Source organism: Lycium barbarum, chromosome 1 (assembly GCF_019175385.1).
Source record: "Lycium barbarum isolate Lr01 chromosome 1, ASM1917538v2, whole genome shotgun sequence".
Taxonomy (NCBI): Eukaryota; Viridiplantae; Streptophyta; class Magnoliopsida; order Solanales; family Solanaceae; genus Lycium; species Lycium barbarum.
Genome location: NC_083337.1, coordinates 2,040,761 through 2,061,872, shown reverse-complemented (window position 1 = coordinate 2,061,872; position 21,112 = coordinate 2,040,761). Strand labels below are relative to the sequence as shown.

The window sequence follows — 21,112 nt, the reverse complement described above, 5'->3', positions numbered from 1 at the left end:
CCTCTCTTGGATTGATTTTGAGACCATTTATTATTAGTTTCAACATTTCTACACGTAACTACTTACTTATTTATAAAATCAGCTTCAACACTTAATACTGTTTTTCGATAATTGATGTTTATCAGCTACTTTTAATCAACATCAAAGTTTTGAAAAGGAAAAAAAGAGATTCCATTTTTACTTGATTGAAATTTATGTTTTTCAGAAGATGGCTTCATCAAAAGAAGAAACATACAATTTGAATAGCCACAAAGCCAGCGGATTAGTGACACCCATCGACAATGAATAATTTCAAGAAGAAGACATTTGGGGTTGCAATAATAGCAATAGTAATAATAACATTGTTAATGGAAAAAACCAACTCAGTTCCAAGTTCATCATCACAAGTACTAATGATCCAAGAAGGCTAATTCCTACTGCAGTTAAGATGATCCCAAAGTCAAAAAACAAGAATTCAGTACAAGATTTCAAGATTGTTGATCACTCTGCCCCAGTAAAAATACCTGATTGGTCAAAGATTTATGGGACAAGTTTAAAGAAAGAAATTAGTAATTTTGGAAGTGATGATGAAGAAGAAGTTGAAGAGAATGTGATGCCTCCACATGAATGGTAGTTGTCTCAGATATCCTTTTTTTTTTTCCTTTAGGCAAGAAGTTATATGAGTTCTTTCCATCTATACGTGAATCTTTAAAGTTCGTCGACACCTATATTGATGGAAAATTTAAAGATTTAGTGAAAGAATTTAGATCAGTGAAACTTGGTGGTCATAGAGGATGGTGGTGATGATCATATAGCATCAGCAATAGGATTTGATTAGTAATGAAAAAAGTTGAATTGGGTCCTAATTGAATCAAGGTGGTGGTCTCAGAGATTTTTTTTTAAAAGTAAAATGTGTTTTTTTTTTCATTTGTTCGTGGATACTTATGTGAAAGATGACAGATATTCAATGAACTAATTTAGACCGTGTCAGCTGGCGGTGCTCTCAGAAGTAAAAAGTAGTGCGATTCCTTTTCATCTGTACCTAAATCTCAAAAGTTCATTGATATTTGTGCTAGTGAAAGATGACAAGTACCTAACTAAAGTTGTACAGAGTGGCCTTAGAAACCGCAGTTCCTTTATGTACATGTCTAATTTTCTAATTGCTTTTTCTTTTTTGTAAGTACTAGGTCTACAATTAACAAATGTTATAGGTCTCATATAATGGGACAAGTTGAGTGATCAAGGATTCACGGTTTAAAAACTTAGGAATTGACTTGTTCTTTGTAAACTAACCTTGTAGTTAAAAAGAGCGGGAAAAAAAAACAGACATAAAAAGAAATCTATTTTGTTCGAACCGTCCAAGGATGTTATCGTATCCATATTGAGTTCTTTATTAATATTTAATTTTTGAAGAATGCGACTCATAGCCGACCATATTTTTGAAGTATTCGAACAACCTAACTTTTAAATTACATTGGTGGCGTATTGATTAATGGGTGAGAGAACAAAGATCATTTTATAGAACATGGAGGTAATGATTTTTAAGATGGAGTAACCGTTGAGTTCTTAGTCATTTAACGAACAAATCAAACAGTTAAAAGTCAGTAGCAATTAAAGAAAACGACAATAATTAGATTTTCTTCTGTTTCAGATCCTCAAATTAGTGACTTAACGACATAAAGGATCATTAACATAACGACACAAATACCGTTCGACATAATAAAGACATAAAGTGATCACTAACATGTTAACGACATAAAATGATAGTTACACAAATAACCGTTGACATAATAACAACATAAAGTGATCGTCACTATAACGACACAAAATGATCGTTGACACTATATCGACAAAAATGACCATTGACATACTTACTATGAGTTCTTAATCACTTAACGAACAAATCTAACTGTTAAAAGTCATAAGTAATTAAAGGAAACAATAACAACCACATTTTCTTCCGCTCCGAATTTTCTAATTGTTGACATAACGACATAAAATAATCGTTGACTATCTATTTTTAATTGATTACGCTCATACTAACTACATATCCAAAGTTTGAATTTTAATCAATTTTACAACAAAAAAAACTTACACAGTTATAATTGTTTGTAATATTGATCATCATTTTAAATAAAGAAAAAACATATATGTACCTTATATTTACATCAAATTAATATATATAAAAAAATGTAGCGTTAATCAACATGCTTTACCATTATCCTTTTAAAAAATGTCTACTTTGGCTTTTTTTATCAGCCAATGTTTTGAACTTGAACTCGTCGATAGTTCCCAAGTAATGAAAAACAAAAAAGAATCAACAAATGTGAAAATACATGTGTTATTGAGTAGCTTTTGGAAGGTTTCCCACCCCCTAAAACCAACTGATTTTGTCTTTCTTAAGTAAAACTCACTTAATGCAACATACGTGTGACTAATTGCACAAATCATGTGAGCTTAAATTAGTAGTTATCTAGTGTTGGTGAGTATAAAATAATATGTTTCTACTTTCTATGAGTATAATTATCATTCATGTGCAGATTTTGAATCTCTAAGTAATAAGCTCGCTGTTGCAAGTTTCAATTGAAGAAAAAAGTACATTCTGGTAAGTAATCTTCCTTATGCACCATCTATTTTAGTGTATGATTAATTAGCTGAATTTTGAACCTTTGGCCAAAAACATTCTTCTTCCTCTCTTGGATTGATTTTGAGACCGCTCATTATGAATTTAAACATTTCTACACGTAACTACTTACTAATTTATAAAATAAGCTTCAACATCTAATATTGTTTTTCGATACTTGTTGATTATCAGCTACTTTTAATCAACCCCAAAGTTTTAAAAGGGAAAAAAAGAGATTCCATTTTTACTTGATTGACTTGATTGATATTTTTGTTTTTTCAGAAGATGGCTTCATCAAAAGAAATAACATACAATTTGGATAGCTAAAAAGACAGTGGATTAGTGAGACATATCAACAATGAAGAATTTCAAGAAGAAAACATTTGGGGTTATAATAATGACAATAGTAATACTTGTTGACACCGAATTTTGTCCCGCCTCTCCTCCGAAATACCTATTTGTGCTTCTAATATTTTTGAGAAAAATTAAAAAATATATATATTATATTTACTATAATTATTAGCCTTTTATCAAAGCCGGTGTTTCATTATTATATTACAGTTACTAATTATTATTATTATTATTATTATTATTATTATTATTATTATTATTATTATTATTTTACCAGCTCACGCACGCGCATCGCATTTATCTTTGCATAATTAGAATAATAGTATTTATTTACCGTGGATTTTCAAAAAAAGAAATATATTATTGCACGACTATTATAACACCATATAATCTTATTACCCGAGTCCTAATAATCACACATTTTTGTATTAAGCAATATTCTGTCACCCTTAGTATATCATTAATTAAAATGGGTCTTTTATTCAAGTTCAGAAGCCAAACTATTTCTTGCACTCAGTCCGTATTTTTGATTTATCGGATTCCAAATCAAAGTCCAATCAACTCATAAATATTTTCTGACCAGCCTATGTTTTTTACCCTAATTTGTAGACCAGTCCGTGTTTTAATTCGCTAGCTATTCTTTTAATACCCGGTCTAAAAATTGACCCAGTCCACAAATGGACCGGGTCTGACTCGTTTTACTCAAAATAAGGAGAACCCTTTTAGGGTTTCCCCTCATTTTTTCCTTCCGCCGCTCCCTCAACTCCCCTTTCCCTCTTTCCCTCCTCCATCTCCGCCGCACACCACCCCATCCCCTGTTCTCCTTCACTTTCCTCTCCCTTTCCTCACTTCCCTCCACGTTACCCCTGACACCCCTCTTTCATCGTCAACCTCCACCACACCCACGTTTCTCCTCTGACACCACCCCACACCACGTTACCACCCACTTCATCTCTGACATCTCCCATACCACTGCCAACTCCCACGTTTCCACTACCCTTTGTTCCCCACGCGTCTTTCTTTTCATTCAACATAACGCAAAAAACAGAGCCTATAAGAGAGGGGGTTTTGAATTTAAAAGGGGGGAAAAGAAGAGAGAGGAGGAGGATTCTTCTGGATAGGCGAAACCCCCTGGAAATTGATTATTCGATTGAAAGAATCCCTAGGATTAAAACTGAAAACCCCCTGAAAACAACGCCGAATCACCATTTTTTCTCTCAAAAATACGAACTTTCAACTGTTCCAGTTTTCCTTTAAATTTTAGTTCTAAATTATCTTGATATCATCTCAAAACATTACATTTTGTTTTACTACTGTGGTCTCTGTTTGGACCCGAGTGTGTACGAATTTGGGATTCGCAGTGTTCGAACTAGATCAAGGATTCGAGGCCTCACTTCGTTGCACCCACAAAAGGTCAGTATGTTTTTTCCTTTCAAATCTGAAGTTCCTGGTATGTTCGTGTGTGTGTCGTTGTTTCAGTTGGTTTAATTTCATTTTAGCATCTTAGTGTCATTACGCATGTTCATGTTTAATGAGTCCAGGTTCGATTTAGTAATTAATAATGTTTGTATGTCTGTGCCTTAGTTCGGTTTAGTTTCAGTTTGGTAATTGGCAACATCTGTATGTTTATGTCTTACTTTAGTTTAGTTTTCAGCTTCATTCAGTTATATGATGCTTTGGATTAGAATATATGTCATTAGATAGTTATGCCTTTTCGATCCGGTTTCAGATCAACTTTAGCTTAGTTGATCTGTGTATATGCAAAATTGTTGGTTATATACACTAAATGCTATCCACGACCAGAGGAGTTAGTTAACTGATTTTGAGCATGTTTTGGACTGCTGTGTGCTATGATTGATATACCTAGATGGTTTGAAAGTATAATCATACTTGTTTAGACTACATCGACATATATATCAACCCCTAAGATAGATCTGTTAACCCATGCTTATGTGTGTATAAGACTTGTTTGATCTTTCCCTTGTGTGCTAAGTGTCCAGCATCGTGATCTTGATTGCCACTCAAAATGATATTTGATTTCTTTCCCTGAAAACATTAACATTAAAAGAACCCAAACCTGCCCTATTCTTTCTTTATACTTTCAAACTTCAGCAGAAAGGATTTAACTACTCTAACTTATATGTGCATCATTTGAGATACGAAAAGGAGTTAACTCAGCCTATAGTCAATATCATTCAAATCTTATCACTAATAGGCTCCATAGAACCATAGGGAGGTCTGAAACAAGTTGTTGTTTTGTGTTGTTGGCTTTGGTCTTAGCTAGTTGAATCTGTAATTTCCTTAATTCTAGACACCATGGTTTGAACCCATATATAGCTGGTATGCAAAACTGATAATGGGACCATACAATGAAATTAGTCTACCACTAAAGTATATCATGTTTATCTTGCCTAAGAAGTCCATATCTTTCTCTTGTAAAAATGTCCTGATCTGGTTCCTGAAGGAAAGATATCATCAACTCAAAAATAGAACACCTAGACTTAAATGGTATTCAACTAAAAACAAGAGAATTCTAAAACAATAATGAGTCCTTAAGTGAATCATCCCGTACAAGTTAGTAGTCCTGATTGTTGGTGTTTAACTGGCTGTTGGTATCATAGTAGATTAGGATTATTTGTTTAACCAGGATACCTCATATCTGAAATGTCCATTTCTCAATGATCATATCTAAAGTAAAATCTCTTTTCTCTCTCAAACAAACTACAAACTTGTTATCATCATGCGAAATGTGGAGCATCTCTTCTTCCTTCTTGATAGGCTGGTTGGTAAGTTTCATTTTGTTTTAAAACAGTTTTTTTTTTCTTCTAAGAGTTATGAATTAGGCAGTTAGATAAACCAAGAAAGTTGGCTTTTTCTTCATGATATGATTTGAGTGTGTTAGGCCCAAGCTGAAATCTGTTTCATTCCGCTAGTATGCTATAAGAAATTTATATTTGCTACAGATTGAAGTTGTATATAATGGGTTATATTTTTACAGTTAGGCATGATTGGATCTTTGTTTGATTCAGCCTAATCAAAGTATGCTTCTATGTTATCCTAGCCTAAGTTTATCCATGTTTAAGCATATATAGAGTATCCTGTTATGATTAATCATGTTTCATATGTCGTATGTGTGTCATGAATCAGTAGTCACTGCGTAATGAAGCCCAGATATGGATGTTTCTTCGTATGCTCTCTGGACTTTCCTTTGCATATTATTCATCATCTTTGGTCCTGTGCATTAATCTGTGTCATTCTTGTATTCTGATATTTTGATAAGTTCAGCGAGATCTTCATGTTGTTTGAGTTTGATAACTGAGTTCTTTCTTCGGTTTAGCTTCATTTCAAATCAGTTGTTTATTTTCAAATTCGTTGGATTAGTTCTGCTACTAGGTGGCTATCTGTTTTTTTCCATATACGATTTTCTTGTTTTGCTATTCATTTTCTCCATTCCTTTCACGTTTGAGTTAAGTAAAATTAATAGACTAAGTGTGTGTCGGTTCGGTTCAGTGATCTGTTTTCGGGTCTGAATAAGAGTTCAGTTTGGTCTTTAATTTAAGAAGCATATTTCAGTTCTTTTATTTTTTGGGCATGGCTGGTACATTTAACCCCTCTTTGAGGTAGATTATTGCCCAATCTAATGTTGATATTTAAAGCATGCTTACACTAGTTTTAAAGCTGACTCCATACTCTTTACATACTCATTTGCTGGATCTGTTACGACTTTATTTTTGTCCAAAACGTGAAACATGCATAAATCTGATTTCGGGTAGGGAGATGCTTGTGTAGGCATATGCTTGTGTATGGACAGCCCAATCAAATTTAATTTTCTATTTGTCATAAGATGGTATTTGAAGTCTCTTTCTCTGAGTTATGAATTTTGCATCATTAATTATCCCGACTCATACTAATCCTTTCTCTTTCATTTTGTGCATGACCATCGCGTGCGAGTCTGAAGGACTCGTCGTCTTCCGCGTTCGGTGAGTCTGAAGGACTCGTCGTCTTCCGCGTTCGGTGTTGGGCTAAAAGCCTAACGAAATCTTCTCGAGTCATTCCTATCAGCTCTGTCCGCAGCACAGATAAAAAAAATAAAATTCTGGGCCGAAGCCCAATTGACAGCAACAGCCGCAGCAGGCTATATAAAGAAACTATTGGGCTAAAAGCCCAACAACAGCAATCAACAGCCCATTTAATATCGCTTGCTTCTTTATCTCATTTTATACATTTGATTTGTATTTGTGCAACTAATACTCTACTTTTTTTTTTCCTGAACTTAGATGAATCTTAAATAAATTAGTAGGCTTAGTTTTAGTAATGGGTAGTTAGTTAAAAGAGATCAATAATTAATTCCATAAATTTCATTTTTTTCTTTTTTTATTAAAATGCTTTATAATATCCATAATAGACTTCTAGAATAATTGGTAGTATAAAATTCATATTTTTCGATTTAAAAGGGTCATATTCTTATCTCAATTTCAAAATATCATTAATAGGCCTAAATTCAAACACATTTTTGTAACTCTTCAAATTTTTGAGTCAATCATACATATTATTCATTAAGCATAGTTGATAAAGATAATATAAAAAGAATTGATAAAGGAAATGTATTAGCCATTTTATATTCTTATTCACACTTCTAAAATTCAAAATCAATTAATATCTCACTGCTTAGTTTTGTTAATTATTTATCAAAACATCGCATAAATTCGCATTTTTCTTCTACTTATATATATAAACTATTATGTTTTGTAAACTTCATTTTATTATGCTACTCCCTTTAAAAAAACTATTAGCAACATTTTAAGCTTTATCTAAACAACATCTAAAATTCTCTTTTATGCAAACTATCTTTTCATAAGTTTTCATTTCCAAAATAGCATTTTATTTAAAGCCGTAGTAATATTTATGAGTTTATTTAAAATAGCATTTAAAGTCCTCTTTTGTGCAAATTATTATATTTTATGCAAATCTTATTCCAACTAACATTATTGTCTTTTAAAAACTTCAGCAATATTTTAAAGTCATTTTCTAAATTTTATATTTAATCTTAATTAATTAACCTAAGTTGGTCGGATAACCGTAAGTTAACGGATTCTAAAGGATGCCTAACCCCTTCCCTTTAGGATAATATAGAGCCCTTACCTAGAATTACACTGGTTAAGCAGACTATTAATTGAGGTTTAGTTTTACCTTTTCCTTAGTTAATATTTAGGTGTCCTAATTCACCGTTAAATTAATTAGGTGGCGACTCCTTAAAACAAAATAAACAGGAATCACCAATACGTCATACTCTTAAATCTACCCGGGTTGAAATGGGGAGTGACAATACTAATATTGTTAAAGAAAAAAAATCAACTCAGTTCCAAGCTTAGTTTTGTTAATTATTTATCAAAACAATGGTAAAAATACATGATTGGTCAAAGATATATGGGAAAAGTTTTAAGAAGGAAATTGGTAATTTTGGAAGTGATGATGAAGAAGAAATTGAAGAGAATGTGATGCCTCCACATGAATGGCTTGCTAAAAGGCTTAAAAGAAGGAAAATTTTTGCCTTTTCAATGTGTGAAGGTGTTGGAAGAACTTTAGAAGGGAGAGATCTATGCAGGATGAGAAATACTATTTTCACTTTAATTGGATTTCTTGAATAACATTCCAGTTATCATCAATGATTATTGGAGGGTGTTTGAAAAAAGGTTGAATTGGTCTCACATGAATCATGGTGGTTGTCTTGCAATTGTTTCTTATTTTAAGCAAAAATTTATGCGTACATGAATCTTGAAAGTTCATTGATACCTATATATATTGATGAAAGATGACAAGTATCAAGTGAAATAATCGAGGTTGTGCAAGCTGGTGTTGGAAGAGTATCATTAAGCTGGTGTTTGAGAAAGTTGATTTGAGTCCCAATTGAATCATGGTAGTTGTCTCGGATATCTTCTTTTTTTCTTTAGATAAGAAGCTATGCGATTTCTTTTCATTTGTACGTGAATCTTGAAAGTTCATCGACACCTATATTGTTGAAAAATATAAATATTTAGTGAAATAATTCATATAAGGGCAAGGTGACCTTGATGGTCATAGATGATGGTGGTATTGATCATATAGCATCAGCAATAGGATTTGATTAGTAATGAAAAAGTTGAATTGGGTCCCAATTGAATCTTGGTGGTGGTCTCAGAGATTTTTTTTTTTAAAGTAAAAAGTGTTTTTTTCATCTGTCTGTGGATACTTATGTGAAAGATGACAAATATCCAATGAACTAATTCAGACCGTGTCAGCTGGCTTGGTGGTCTTAGAAGTAAAAAGTAGTGCAATTCCTTTTCATCTGTACCTAAATCTCGAAAGTTCATTGACATATGTGCTAGTGAAAGATGACAAGTACCTAACTAAAGTTGGACAGAGTTGCCTTAGAAATCGCAATTCCTTTATGTACATTTCTAATTTTCTAATTGTTTTTTTTTCCAAGTACTAGGCCTACAATTAACAAATGTTATAGGGCTCATATAATGGGACAAGTTGAGTGATCAAAGATTCACGGTTTAGAAACTTAGGAATTGACTTGCTCTTTATGAACTAACCTTGTCGTTAAAAAGAGCAAAAACAAAGAAAAAGAAAAAGAAAACAGACATAAAAAGAAATCTATTTTGTTCGAATCGTCCAAGTATGTTATCGTATTCATACTGAGTTCTTTATTAATATTTAATTTTTGAAGAATGCGACTCATGGCCGATCATATTTTTAAAGTATTCGAACAACCTAACTTTTAAATTACATTGGTGGTGTATTGATTAATGTGGGAGGGGGGGGGGGGGGGGGGGGGGGATAAAGATCATTTTATAGAACATGGAAGTAATAATTTTTAAGATGGAATAACCGTTGAGTTCTTAGTCATTTAACAAACAAATCTAACAGTTAAAAGTAACTAGCAATTAAGGAAAACAGATTTTCTTCCATTTCAGATTCTCAAATCATTGACATTACGCCATAAAGGATCGTTAACATAACGACACGAATAACCGTTGCCATAATAACAATATAATGTGATCACTGACATTATAACGACATAAAATGATAGTTGACATAACAACACAAATAATTGTTGACATTATAAAAAATGAAATGATCGTTGACATTATTATGACAAAAAAATGACCGTTAACATAGCTACTGTGAATTCTTAATCACTTAACGAATAAATTTTAACAGTTAAAAGTCGTTAGTAATTAAAGGAAACAATAACAACCAGATTTTCTCCCTCTCTGAATTCATAAATTGTTGACATAACAACATAAAATGATCATTGACTATCTACTTTTAATTGATTATGCTTGTACAAACTACATCTCCACACTTTCAATTTTAAGTCAATTTTCCCTATATATATAAAAAAAAAAATTACACGGTTATAATTGTCGGTAATATTGATCATCATTATAAATAAATAAAATATCTACATGTACATGATATCTACATCAAATTAATATATAAAAATAATGTGGCATTAATAAGCATGCTTTACCATTACCCTTTTAAAAAACTGTTCTGCTTTAGCTATTTTGTAGTCAGCCTTTGTTTTGAACAAATTAGAAAGGAATCAGCAAATGAGGAAAAACACGTGTGTTGCTGAGTAACTTTTGGAAGCTTTCCCACCCCTGAAACCAACTGATTTTGTCTTTCTAAGTAAAACTCACTCAATACAACGTACGTGTGACTAATTGCACAAATCATGTTTACTTTAAAAAGTTATTTACGTTTCCCCAATTTTAACATATAGTGCATTTTGTGAATAACTAATTAATTATATCCCAAGATGTTGTGAATGATAATTCTTGTGACTGTTGCATCCTCAAACTAATTACAGTAATTAAGAGTTCATTTGGTTTGGTATTGGTTAGCTAATAAGTGTTTAAGTGTTGAAACTGATTTTTTGAAGGATAAAAAAAGAGAGCACGCCAAAGGAAAAAAAGAGAGGAAAATACCCATTTAATTTAATTAACAAATTTATATGCATTCAAGAGTGCGTCTTAGTGATTAATAACCATTACCCTCTACCTATGTTATATGGGAAAATTTGCAGTAACAGGTATTCTATAATTTTTTCCCTATTCTTTTTCTTTTTTGTCCTTATTTTGATATAGCTTCCAAAAGAGAGGTTGGATTATATGAGTTTAAAATTAGTAGTTATCTGGTGTAGGTGAGTATTTTGCATTTATTAGAGGTGATATTCATGAGAGGAAAGGCACGTCGCAAATGAGCAAGAGTGCTACTCATTTAAAAGCTCTTTCTCTTTTCTACATAAGATGATCAAAGACACTTTTGATACGTCTTTCATTTCACTTCTAGCAATTCATTCATTCAACATCTATACAACCTTGCAAACTGCATTTCTTCAATTTGATTTCTCACTTCAAGAATATTTATAAAAAATATTTTTGCAGGGGTCATACGTTTTCCCATGGTTCTACTTTTTTGACGTCCAAATCTTTTCAGATTTACTCAGTAATTTTCAGACCCTTCTGAAGCTGTGACTGTTTAATAGATATATTTTTTTAAATTTCAGCTGCATTTCATGAAACAACATTGTACATGATAGGTGGACCAGATTTTCTTTTTGTGCCAGCTTGATTTGCTTGATTCACACACACACACATGAAAATGTATGTTTTTCGTTTTATGTACCTAAATAATAAAAATCCTTTGCTAATCGCGAGGTATTATCAAATGATTATGTTAGCTATGGGTTATTTAGCAACCAATTTCGTAGATAGTTATCATGAAATGCTCGAAGATATGAAATAATTTGATGAAGAATTGATTCGAGAAAAAGACTTTCGTTTTTAGTCTTCTATTTATTTATTTTTATTGAATTTTTTTTATTTTCCTGCAAACCTTAGAGCAAGGCCTAATTGAAATGAAGTGAATTATTACTTGTGTCATAAATATCCTTATGTCCACGCCCTAATCGTCTCCCAGATGAACATGTGCATCTAAAAGATCTTGCAATATAGTGGAGCCAGTCACTCAATATAGACAAATCTGAAATCTGACAATCAACAAAAAATGTATATTACATCTTATATACTTAACATCTTAATTAGGATTAATTCCTAGTCAGTTTCAGCATTTCTACACCTAAATACTTATTTATTAAATCAACTTCAACACCTAATAATGTTTTTCGATACTTGATTTTTATCAGCACTTTTAATCAATGCTAAAATTTTGAAAGGGGAAAAAATTCCATTTTTACTTGATTGAAATTTGTGTTTTTCAGAAGATGACTTCATCAAATGAAGTAACATACGATTTGGATAGCCAAAAAGCTGGTGGATTAGTGACACCCATCAACAATGAAGAATTTCAAGAAGAAGACATTTGGGGTTGTAATAATAATAACAACATTGTTAATGAAAAAAATCAACTCAATTCCAAGCTCATCATCACAAGTACTAAAGATCCAAGAAGGCTAATTCCTACAGCAGCCAAGATGATCACAAAGTCAAAAAACAATAATTCAGTACAAGATTTCAAGATTATTCATCACTCTGCCCCAGTAAAAATACCTGATTGGTCAAAGATTTATGAAACAAGTTTAAAGAAAGAAATTGCTAATTTTGGAAGTGATGATGAAGATGAAGTTGAAGAGAATGTGATGCCTCCACATGAATGGCTTGCTAAAAGGCTTATGAAAAGGCAATTGTTTGCTTTTTTAATGTGTGAAGGTGTTGGAAGAACTTTAAAAGGGAGAGATCTATGCAAGGTGAGAAATGTTGTTTTAACTTTAACTAGATTCCTTGAATAACATTTCAGTTATCATCAATGATTATTGGAGGGTGTATGAAAAAAGGTTGAATTGGTCCCATATAAATCATGGCGGTGGTCTTGGGTTTTTTTTTCTTTGAGAAAAAATCTATGTGTACGTGAATCTTGAAAGTTCGTTGATACCTATATTGATGAAAGATGGCAAGTATCAAGTAAAATAATCGAGGTTGTGCAAGCTGGTGTTGGAAAAATGACTCCCTATTAGTAACATTTGATTGTGTCCTACCATACCCTCCATTCTCCGACGTACCTCGTCTTCATTCCCCACCCCCATAGCCCCTATCCCCACCATCCTACATTCCTACCCCCGCCCCCATTTTCCATAGTATTATCTAGATTATATACAAATATTTTTAGGATAATATTATTTATTTATATACTGAACTCAAGAAAATAAGTAAGAAATCTACTTATTTTTCTGTAAAAAATTTTCCATGAAAAACATACTAAACACACCCTAAGTTTAGCCTTTAACCACTAAAATTGTCGGTCAAGAAAATCAATAAGCAAAATGATATATGAAGCTTCGTTTTAATATATGGCAAAAATGGACAGATTGATTTAAAGAGAAAAGGTGAACAGTAAAGTAAAGAAAACTGTTAGATTATGTAATTATTTAGTCAAATATATTTTGTAATCTTCTATTTTAGGATAGCATCTGTTAGAATTATTTAGTCAAATTAGTTCCTAATTCGTAGCCTACAATTAGGTTGTAAATCATGTATATCAACCCATTCAAGGGAACAGAATAATCAAGAAAAACATTTTCTTACATGGTATCAGACTAGGTTCTCCTAAAAACCCTAGCCCTTGGCCGCCGACCCCCCCCCCCCCCCCCCCCCCCTCTATTTTCGTTTTCCTCTTCTTCGGCTATTCCCCCTCCTCTTTTCCATGGCTGACACCTCCAAGTTGCATCCTGCGACTACCGTCACCAATATTAAATCATGCATCCCTGTTGTGCTTGACTACGAAGAAAGCCAATACAATAACTGGGCTACCCTCTTCAAGCTCCATTGTCATGCAAACTTGGTCATTGACCACATCCTACCTCCTGCCTCCCCCACCGTGCCACCACCGGCAACTGCAACCGAAAAACTTGCTGCTAAAGCCCTATGGGAACGGCTGGATGACATTGTTCGGCAATGGATATATGGTACGATATCGAATGATCTTCTCAACACGATCATTCATCAAGAGGACATCGCAGCCGAAGCTTGGGACCGTCTTGTTCATCTCTTTCAGGACAACAAATCGGCTAGGGCTCTTGCTCTTGATGTAAAATTCACCAACACAAAATTGGTGGATTTTCCGAATGTGAAAGCATACTGTACCAGGCTGAAAGTTCTTACAGACAATCTCGCCAACGTCGGTCACAAAGTTTCCGACGAACGACTTGTGCATTGTCTTCTGCGAGGGTTCTCGAAGGAATATAAAACTTTTCGCATGGCGGTGCAGCACCGTACTCCTCTCCCATCTTTTGACGTTGTCCGGTCGATGCTTGAGCTTAAGGAGGATAGCCATGCCGAGGACGCCATTCATGACTCCGACTCGAATGCTGCTCTTGTTTCCCACAATGTTACTCCTTAGAATTTCTCAGGAAATGGACAGCCCACTAACTCTGCAAATAATTTCAACAATCGTGGAAATTCGCAGAATCGTGGAAAGAAAAATAACCGCGGTCGCAACGGCGGCAACCGCAACAACCGCGGTGGCAGCGGCAATAGACAAAGCAGCGGCGGGGGCAGCCGCACCAATGCACAGGCATACCAGCCCGTCGCGGCACAGCAGTAGGGACCCGCTGCCCCGTCGTGGTATTTTCCATCGTGGGCAGCGTGGGGGCAACAACCGTGGGCCACTCCACCGTGCCCGTACCCCACGGCTGGGTGGCAGCAGCCTCGTGGCTGGCAGCAGTCGCGTCCAGCTCCTTCGTAGCAGGGAGTTCTTGGTCCTCGTCCTCCACAGTCGTTCTACTCGTCAGCCTCGACATCACATGGTGGGTATGCGCCCACAGATATTGATCAAGCTATGCACACAATGTCGTTGAATCCGTCCGATGACAAGAAATGGTACATGGACACCGGAGCCACATCTCATATGACTAACTCCCAAGGTACTCTCTGGTCTTATTATCAATTGAGCAAAAATAATGGCATTGTTGTTGGTAATGGTAACATGTTTCCAATTCGTGGTTATGGTCATACATCTCTTCAACAAAATCCCTCTTTAAAACTGAAAAATGTCATACATGCACCTAAACTCATCAAAAACCTTATTTCCGTTCGTAAATTTACTATCGATAATATGGTTTCTGTAGAATTTGATCCTTTTGATTTTTATGTGAAGGATTTACGGACAGGGAGCAAACTCATGAGATGTGAGAGTTCGGGTGATCTTTATCCATTCTTCAAAAAATTTCGAGCCATCTTGTCTTCCGCACCATCTGCTTTTAGTGTCATCTCTCCTCATATATGGCACTCCCGTTTAGGTCATCCATGGGATGTTATTCTTAGTTCTTTACGTAGTAGTAATTTGATTGAATGTAATAAGGCTCGAAATAATGTTTGTCATTCTTGCCCTCTGGGGAAATTAATTAAATTGCCTTTTTATGACTCTCTTTCAACTACTACTATGCCCTTTGACATTGTTCACAGTGATTTATGGACTTCACCTATTCTTAGCTCTTCATGTCACAGATATTATGTTTTATTTCTTTACAATTACACTAATTTTCTTTGGACTTTTCCCATCAAAACAAAGTCCCAAGTTTATAATTGCATCTTGTCTTTCCGGACTTTCATTCGCACTCAGTTTGAAAAAGAAATCAAAACCTTTCAATGTGACAACGGGCGTGAATTTGACAATGGTCCTTTTCATAAGTTTTGTGAACAAAACGGGATGCTTTTCCGCTTTCCTTGTCCCTACACTTCCCCCCAAAATGGTAAGGCGGAACGGAAAATTAAATCCATCAATAATATTGTTCGTACACTCCTTGCCCATGCATCTATGCCCCCCTCCTATTGGCATCACGCCTTGGCCATGGCAATGTACCTCCACAATATTCTCCCTTCTAAACTCTTAGCATATAAGACACCCACTCACATTCTCTATCAAAAGAATCCATCCTACTCTCATCTCCGAGTCTTTGGTTGTCTATGCTTTCCTCTCTTTCCCTCCACACAAATTCATAAGTTGCAGTCTAGGTCCACTCCGTGTGTCTTCCTAGGATATCCTTCCAATCATCGGGGGTACAAATGCTATGACTTAGCAAGCCGAAAAATAATCATAGCCCGGCATGTGTGGTTTGATAAAAATTCCTTTCCATTTTCACAAATAAATACTCCATCTCCTACCTCATATGAATTTTTGGATGATGATAATTCCCTATTGAGAATCCAATTGTTGCATGACCGGGCCACTGCTCCGCCAATGCAGCCCCCTCCCTCTCGTGCAACCCACCACCCGACCCCCCCACCTCCTCTCCGTTATCGTCGACTGCCCAGCAGTCCACCTCCACTGCCCCAGCTGCCCGCCAGCCCACTGCCACGGCCCCCACGGCAGTCCCCCCGCTGCGGACCCCTCCCTCTCCCACGCTGCCCCACCACGGCAGCAGCACCCTCCCTGCCAGCCCCCTACCCGTCCATCACATGACTACACATAGTCAACATGGGATTTTAAGCCGAACTTGAAATACCATAATCAAGCCTTAAGTGTCACTAACAATTCCATCTCACCCATTCCTCGAAATCCCGTCGGTGCACTTAATGACCCGAATTGGAAAAATGCTATGCACGATGAATATAATGCTCTTATTGATAGTAAGACTTGGGAGTTGGTCCCTCGTCCTCCAAATGCTAATATTATTCGGTCTTTATGGATTTTTCGGCATAAAAAAAATCTGATGGTTATTTTGAGAGGCATAAAGCCCGTCTTGTAGGTGATGGCAGGTCTCAAGGGGAAGATGTTGATTGTGATGAGACTTTCAGTCCGGTGGTCAAGCCGGAAACTATCCGTGTGATTCTTACTATTGCTTTATCTCACTCTTGGCCCATTCACCAGCTTGATGTAAAGAATGCTTTCTTACATGGCAATTTGAATGAGACCGTCTATATGTATCAGCCTCTGGGATTCCGGGATCCAGCTCGTCCTGATCATGTCTGTCTCTTGCGTAAGTCTCTTTATGGTTTGAAACAGGCACCACGGGCTTGGTATCAGCGTTTTGCTGAATATGTGGCAACCATTGGTTTCTCACATAGTACATCTGACAACTCTTTCTTCACTTATTGTCGTGGAAACGATATTGCTTATATTTTATTATATGTGGATGATATTATTCTAACTGCATCTTCAGACTCTCTCAGACTCGGTATTATGTCCAAGTTAGCTACGAAATTTGCAATGAAAGACTTGGGTCCGTTGAGCTATTTTTTGGGAATTGCTGTCTCTCGAGACAAAAATAGTCTCTTTATGTCTCAAAGTTCTTATGCAGAGGATATTCTTGACCAGGCAGGCATGTCACAATGTAAGCCTTGCCCCAATCCTATTGACACAAAAGGCAAACTCAGCGCTTCTTCAAGCGCCCCGTATGAGGATCCTACGAAGTATCGTCGTCTGGCTGGTGCTTTGCAATACTTGACATTCACTCGGCCTGGCATATCATACGTCATCCAATAGGTTTGCTTGTTTATGCATGACCCCAAAGTCCATCATATGGAAGCATTAAAACGCATTTTGCGTTACATTCGAGGTACGATTGACTTTGGCACACATTTATACAAGTCTTCTCTCCAGTCACTACTATCATATACAGATGCTGATTGGGGAGGATGTCCAGACACTCGACGCTCCACATCGGGTTATTGTGTCTATCTTGGGGATAACTTGATTTCTTGGTCTTCCAAGCGCCAGCCTACTCTATCTAAGTCAAGTGCTGAAGCAGAATACCGAGGGGTTGCTAATGTTGTCTCTGAGTCTTGTTGGATTCGTAATTTGTTACTTGAACTCAATTTTCCTATTCGTAAAGCAACTTTGGTCTATTGTGATAATGTGAGTGTCATTTACTTGCCTGGAAATCCGTACAACATCAACGTACCAAGCATATTGAAATGGACATTCACTTTGTTCGTGAAAAGGTTAGACGAGGCGAAGTTCGTGTCCTACATGTTCCGTCCCGTTATCAGATTGCTGACATCTTCACCAAAGGTCTTCCGCGCGTACTATTTGAGGATTTTCGGGACAGTCTAACCGTTCGTAAACCTCCGCTTCGACTGCGGGGGTGTGTTAGATTATGTAATTATTTAGTCAAATATATTTTGTAATCTTCTATTTTAGGATAGCATCTGTTAGAATTATTTAGTCAAATTAGTTCCTAATTTGTAGCCTACAATTAGGTTGTAAATCATGTATATCAACCCATTCAAGGGAACAGAATTATCAAGGAAAACATTTTCTTACAACAAGAAAAGCGGAGAAGGTTGGTTGGTTTTCTTTTTAATTTTTTTTTTAATTACATAGGGGTAGGGGGAAGGAAAAATGGGGAGGGGATTATAATATTAGGATTCGAATCTTCACCAATAAGATGAAAGTTCAGGTAATTAACCAACTGAGCTACTAGATACCTACTTTTAAAAAAAAAAAAAAAATTACATAGGGGGTAAGGGAAGGGGAAACGGGGGAGGAGATTACAACATGAGGATTCGAACCCTCACCAACAAGGTGAAAGTTCAAGTTTGGTTTTTAAGAAAATGAAAAAGTGGTCGAGCCAAAGATTTTTATTGAAAACTTAAAATAAAAAAAAATATATACATACCAAAAATCTTAACTAATTCAATATCTATTATGTACATATAAAATAATTTTGATATTATATATATGGTGTAATTTATCGGAGTGTATTTTGATAAATCTTCTTGCGTCCCCTAATTCAGCTCCCGCATGAAGAAGAAAAAAAAAGTTGTCACTACCAAGGAATAGGATTAATAGATGAGATTTATTCATTCTTAATAAGATGATCCGGGTTCGAGTTATGGAATAGAAATTATTTTGTAGGAAGTGTTTTTTCCTCAATGAGCGTTACATGATATGAATGTGGATTAGTTAGATCAGTGAGTTTCGAATATTAGATGATTCAAAAGAAAAAACTCCACGGTCGAGCTAGAGTATAATGCATGCGTTCACAAGAACTCAATAGCTGTTATTTAAGCTATTAAGAAATTCATTAAATATCTATAAAGATATGATTCTGAATTTGATTATTACTGTATATTGGTTTGAGGTTGTTGTAGAAATTTAAATTTATAAAATATTGATCCACTTCTAAAGCTCCAACACTAATTATTAAGACGGCTAATCATGTGGTTAATTACCTTTTAATAATGTGGTGAATGTGGGTAAGCTGTCACTTGTCAGTGTGTCAATGGTGTGTCCAAGAAAATGCCGTACGTTTCACATGTGAGAGATAAGTAGGTCAAAGTTTCAGACATTATGTATGAGATGCCAATAGTAATTAATGTTTGGCAGAGGATAAACTGATAAAGTAAGTACCTATCTTGCGTAACATCCATAGTCCACAAAATACTTGGGAGATGCTTAGCTCTTACATAGAAATGTGTACTAGCTTATCTGCTCAGCCCATTTATACTTTTCTCTCATTCGGTGTCACCAGCTATGAGTTTGGATTAATTCGAATTTTTGCTGATTCATTTAAGGGGAAGATACTCCAAATCAAAAAAAAAAAAAAAAAAAAAAAAAAAAAAAAAAAAAAAATCTAATTTCAGGAATCAAACCCGAGACATTTAGTTAAGGAAGAAGAATTCTATCAATCTCACGACAACTCATTTAAGTGATTATCTACTCGCTTTTTTCAACCTTGGTTCGGGATTTCTTGAAAGAAAACAAAAAAAACAAAAACAATGAGCATGCTTAGATTGGTTTTGGAAGAACTGATTTTATTAAAAATGTGAAGCTTGAAAAAAAAAAGTCTGTCCCTTTTCATTGATTTTAAGCGTTGGAGGAATTGTTCATCTGTCTAAGACCAGCAATAATCTATAGAATATGATGAGCCTATCAAGATTGCAGGGGCGGATGGAGTGTGGAAATTATGGGTCCATTCGAATTCAGTAGTTTTAGCTCGTGCCCTGAATGTGCGTTAAATTCACTACATAATTATAAATAACAGAATACGAACCCGCTAAACCAAATTGATTGTAATAGAATTTTGAAATCGAACTTGTAAAATTCAAATTCTGTATCCGCCTTTGTCAAAGTAGCATCTTGATCCGTGAAGAGGATTTCTGGCATTCACCATTTGGTGATTTGGTCATTCATATTAGCCCAACAAGGATCTAGAGGCTTGGTTACAGGTTCACGTGAACCCAAAAGCTTTTGCCCAGAGGCCAGACTTCATGTATAGATGAAGAAAAGTACTAAAAATCTATAAATATTTGACTTTGAATCTAGCTATTATTGTAATATTAACTTGAGATCACTATAAAAACATATAAATTTCAAATCCAGGATTCACCTCTGCATGCCAAGTATATTCAGGAGTTCCCTTGAACCTTGCTAAAGCATCTAAGTCTAGTTCCAGCTTATGAACTTTAGGATTCTTATATCTAAGAAATAAACAAGAAATGAAGGTTGTAGCTGCCTAGAGTTGATCGACTGGTTAACCCCCAAATGAGTTGATAGACCGGTTACCCCCAGTAATTGACCCCTAAGCTCGGGGGAATCGGAAACTATTGTATCTTTTCTAAAACGGCACTCTCCCGTCAAGATTCTTATGTATGATAGTTTATTTTGCTGCTTGTGTGTTAACCCCTAAGGGATGTAACAAGGCGTAATAACACGTTCGTTTTGCTCTCTTTGGTGAATTTTCATTATAATAAGTGTTGGAACCCTACAGTTCGGATTTGATGACTGAGGGAGGGGCAGAGCTAAAACCGATGAATGTTGATCAGTTAAACACCTTTGATCAGAAAATTATTTTACGTATATAGGTCAAATACGTATTACTTCACCATTCGTTGAGGCAGGGGCGGATCTACGTATTGTATTGTTGAGGGTGTTCCCGAACACCCTCGGCAAAAAGTTACAGTGTATATATAGGGTTTGTGTGCATATATTAACTTTTGAACACCCTCGGCAAAAAATTACAGTATATATTTAGTTTTTTTTTTTTTTTTCTGAACACCCTGAATGAAAATTCTGGATCCGTCACTGCGTTGAGGCTTAGCTGATTGATTCCTAATCAAAACCTGTTGTTTAATTAATATAAGTTAAAGGAGAGTTAACAAGAAAAGTTTAATTGCTAGCTCTACATGGACCTACTAAATCAAACAA

At 35.2% G+C, this 21,112-nt stretch overlaps 1 protein-coding gene across 1 annotated transcript; it reads left to right on the top strand.

The window, feature by feature from the left end:
- The first annotated feature begins 13,666 nt into the window (after positions 1-13,666).
- LOC132627007 (uncharacterized) lies at positions 13,667-14,362 on the top strand. Its single transcript, XM_060342058.1, has one exon. The coding sequence runs from the start codon at positions 13,667-13,669 to the stop codon at positions 14,360-14,362; it is 696 nt and encodes a 231-aa protein (XP_060198041.1).
- The last annotated feature ends 6,750 nt before the right edge of the window (positions 14,363-21,112 follow it).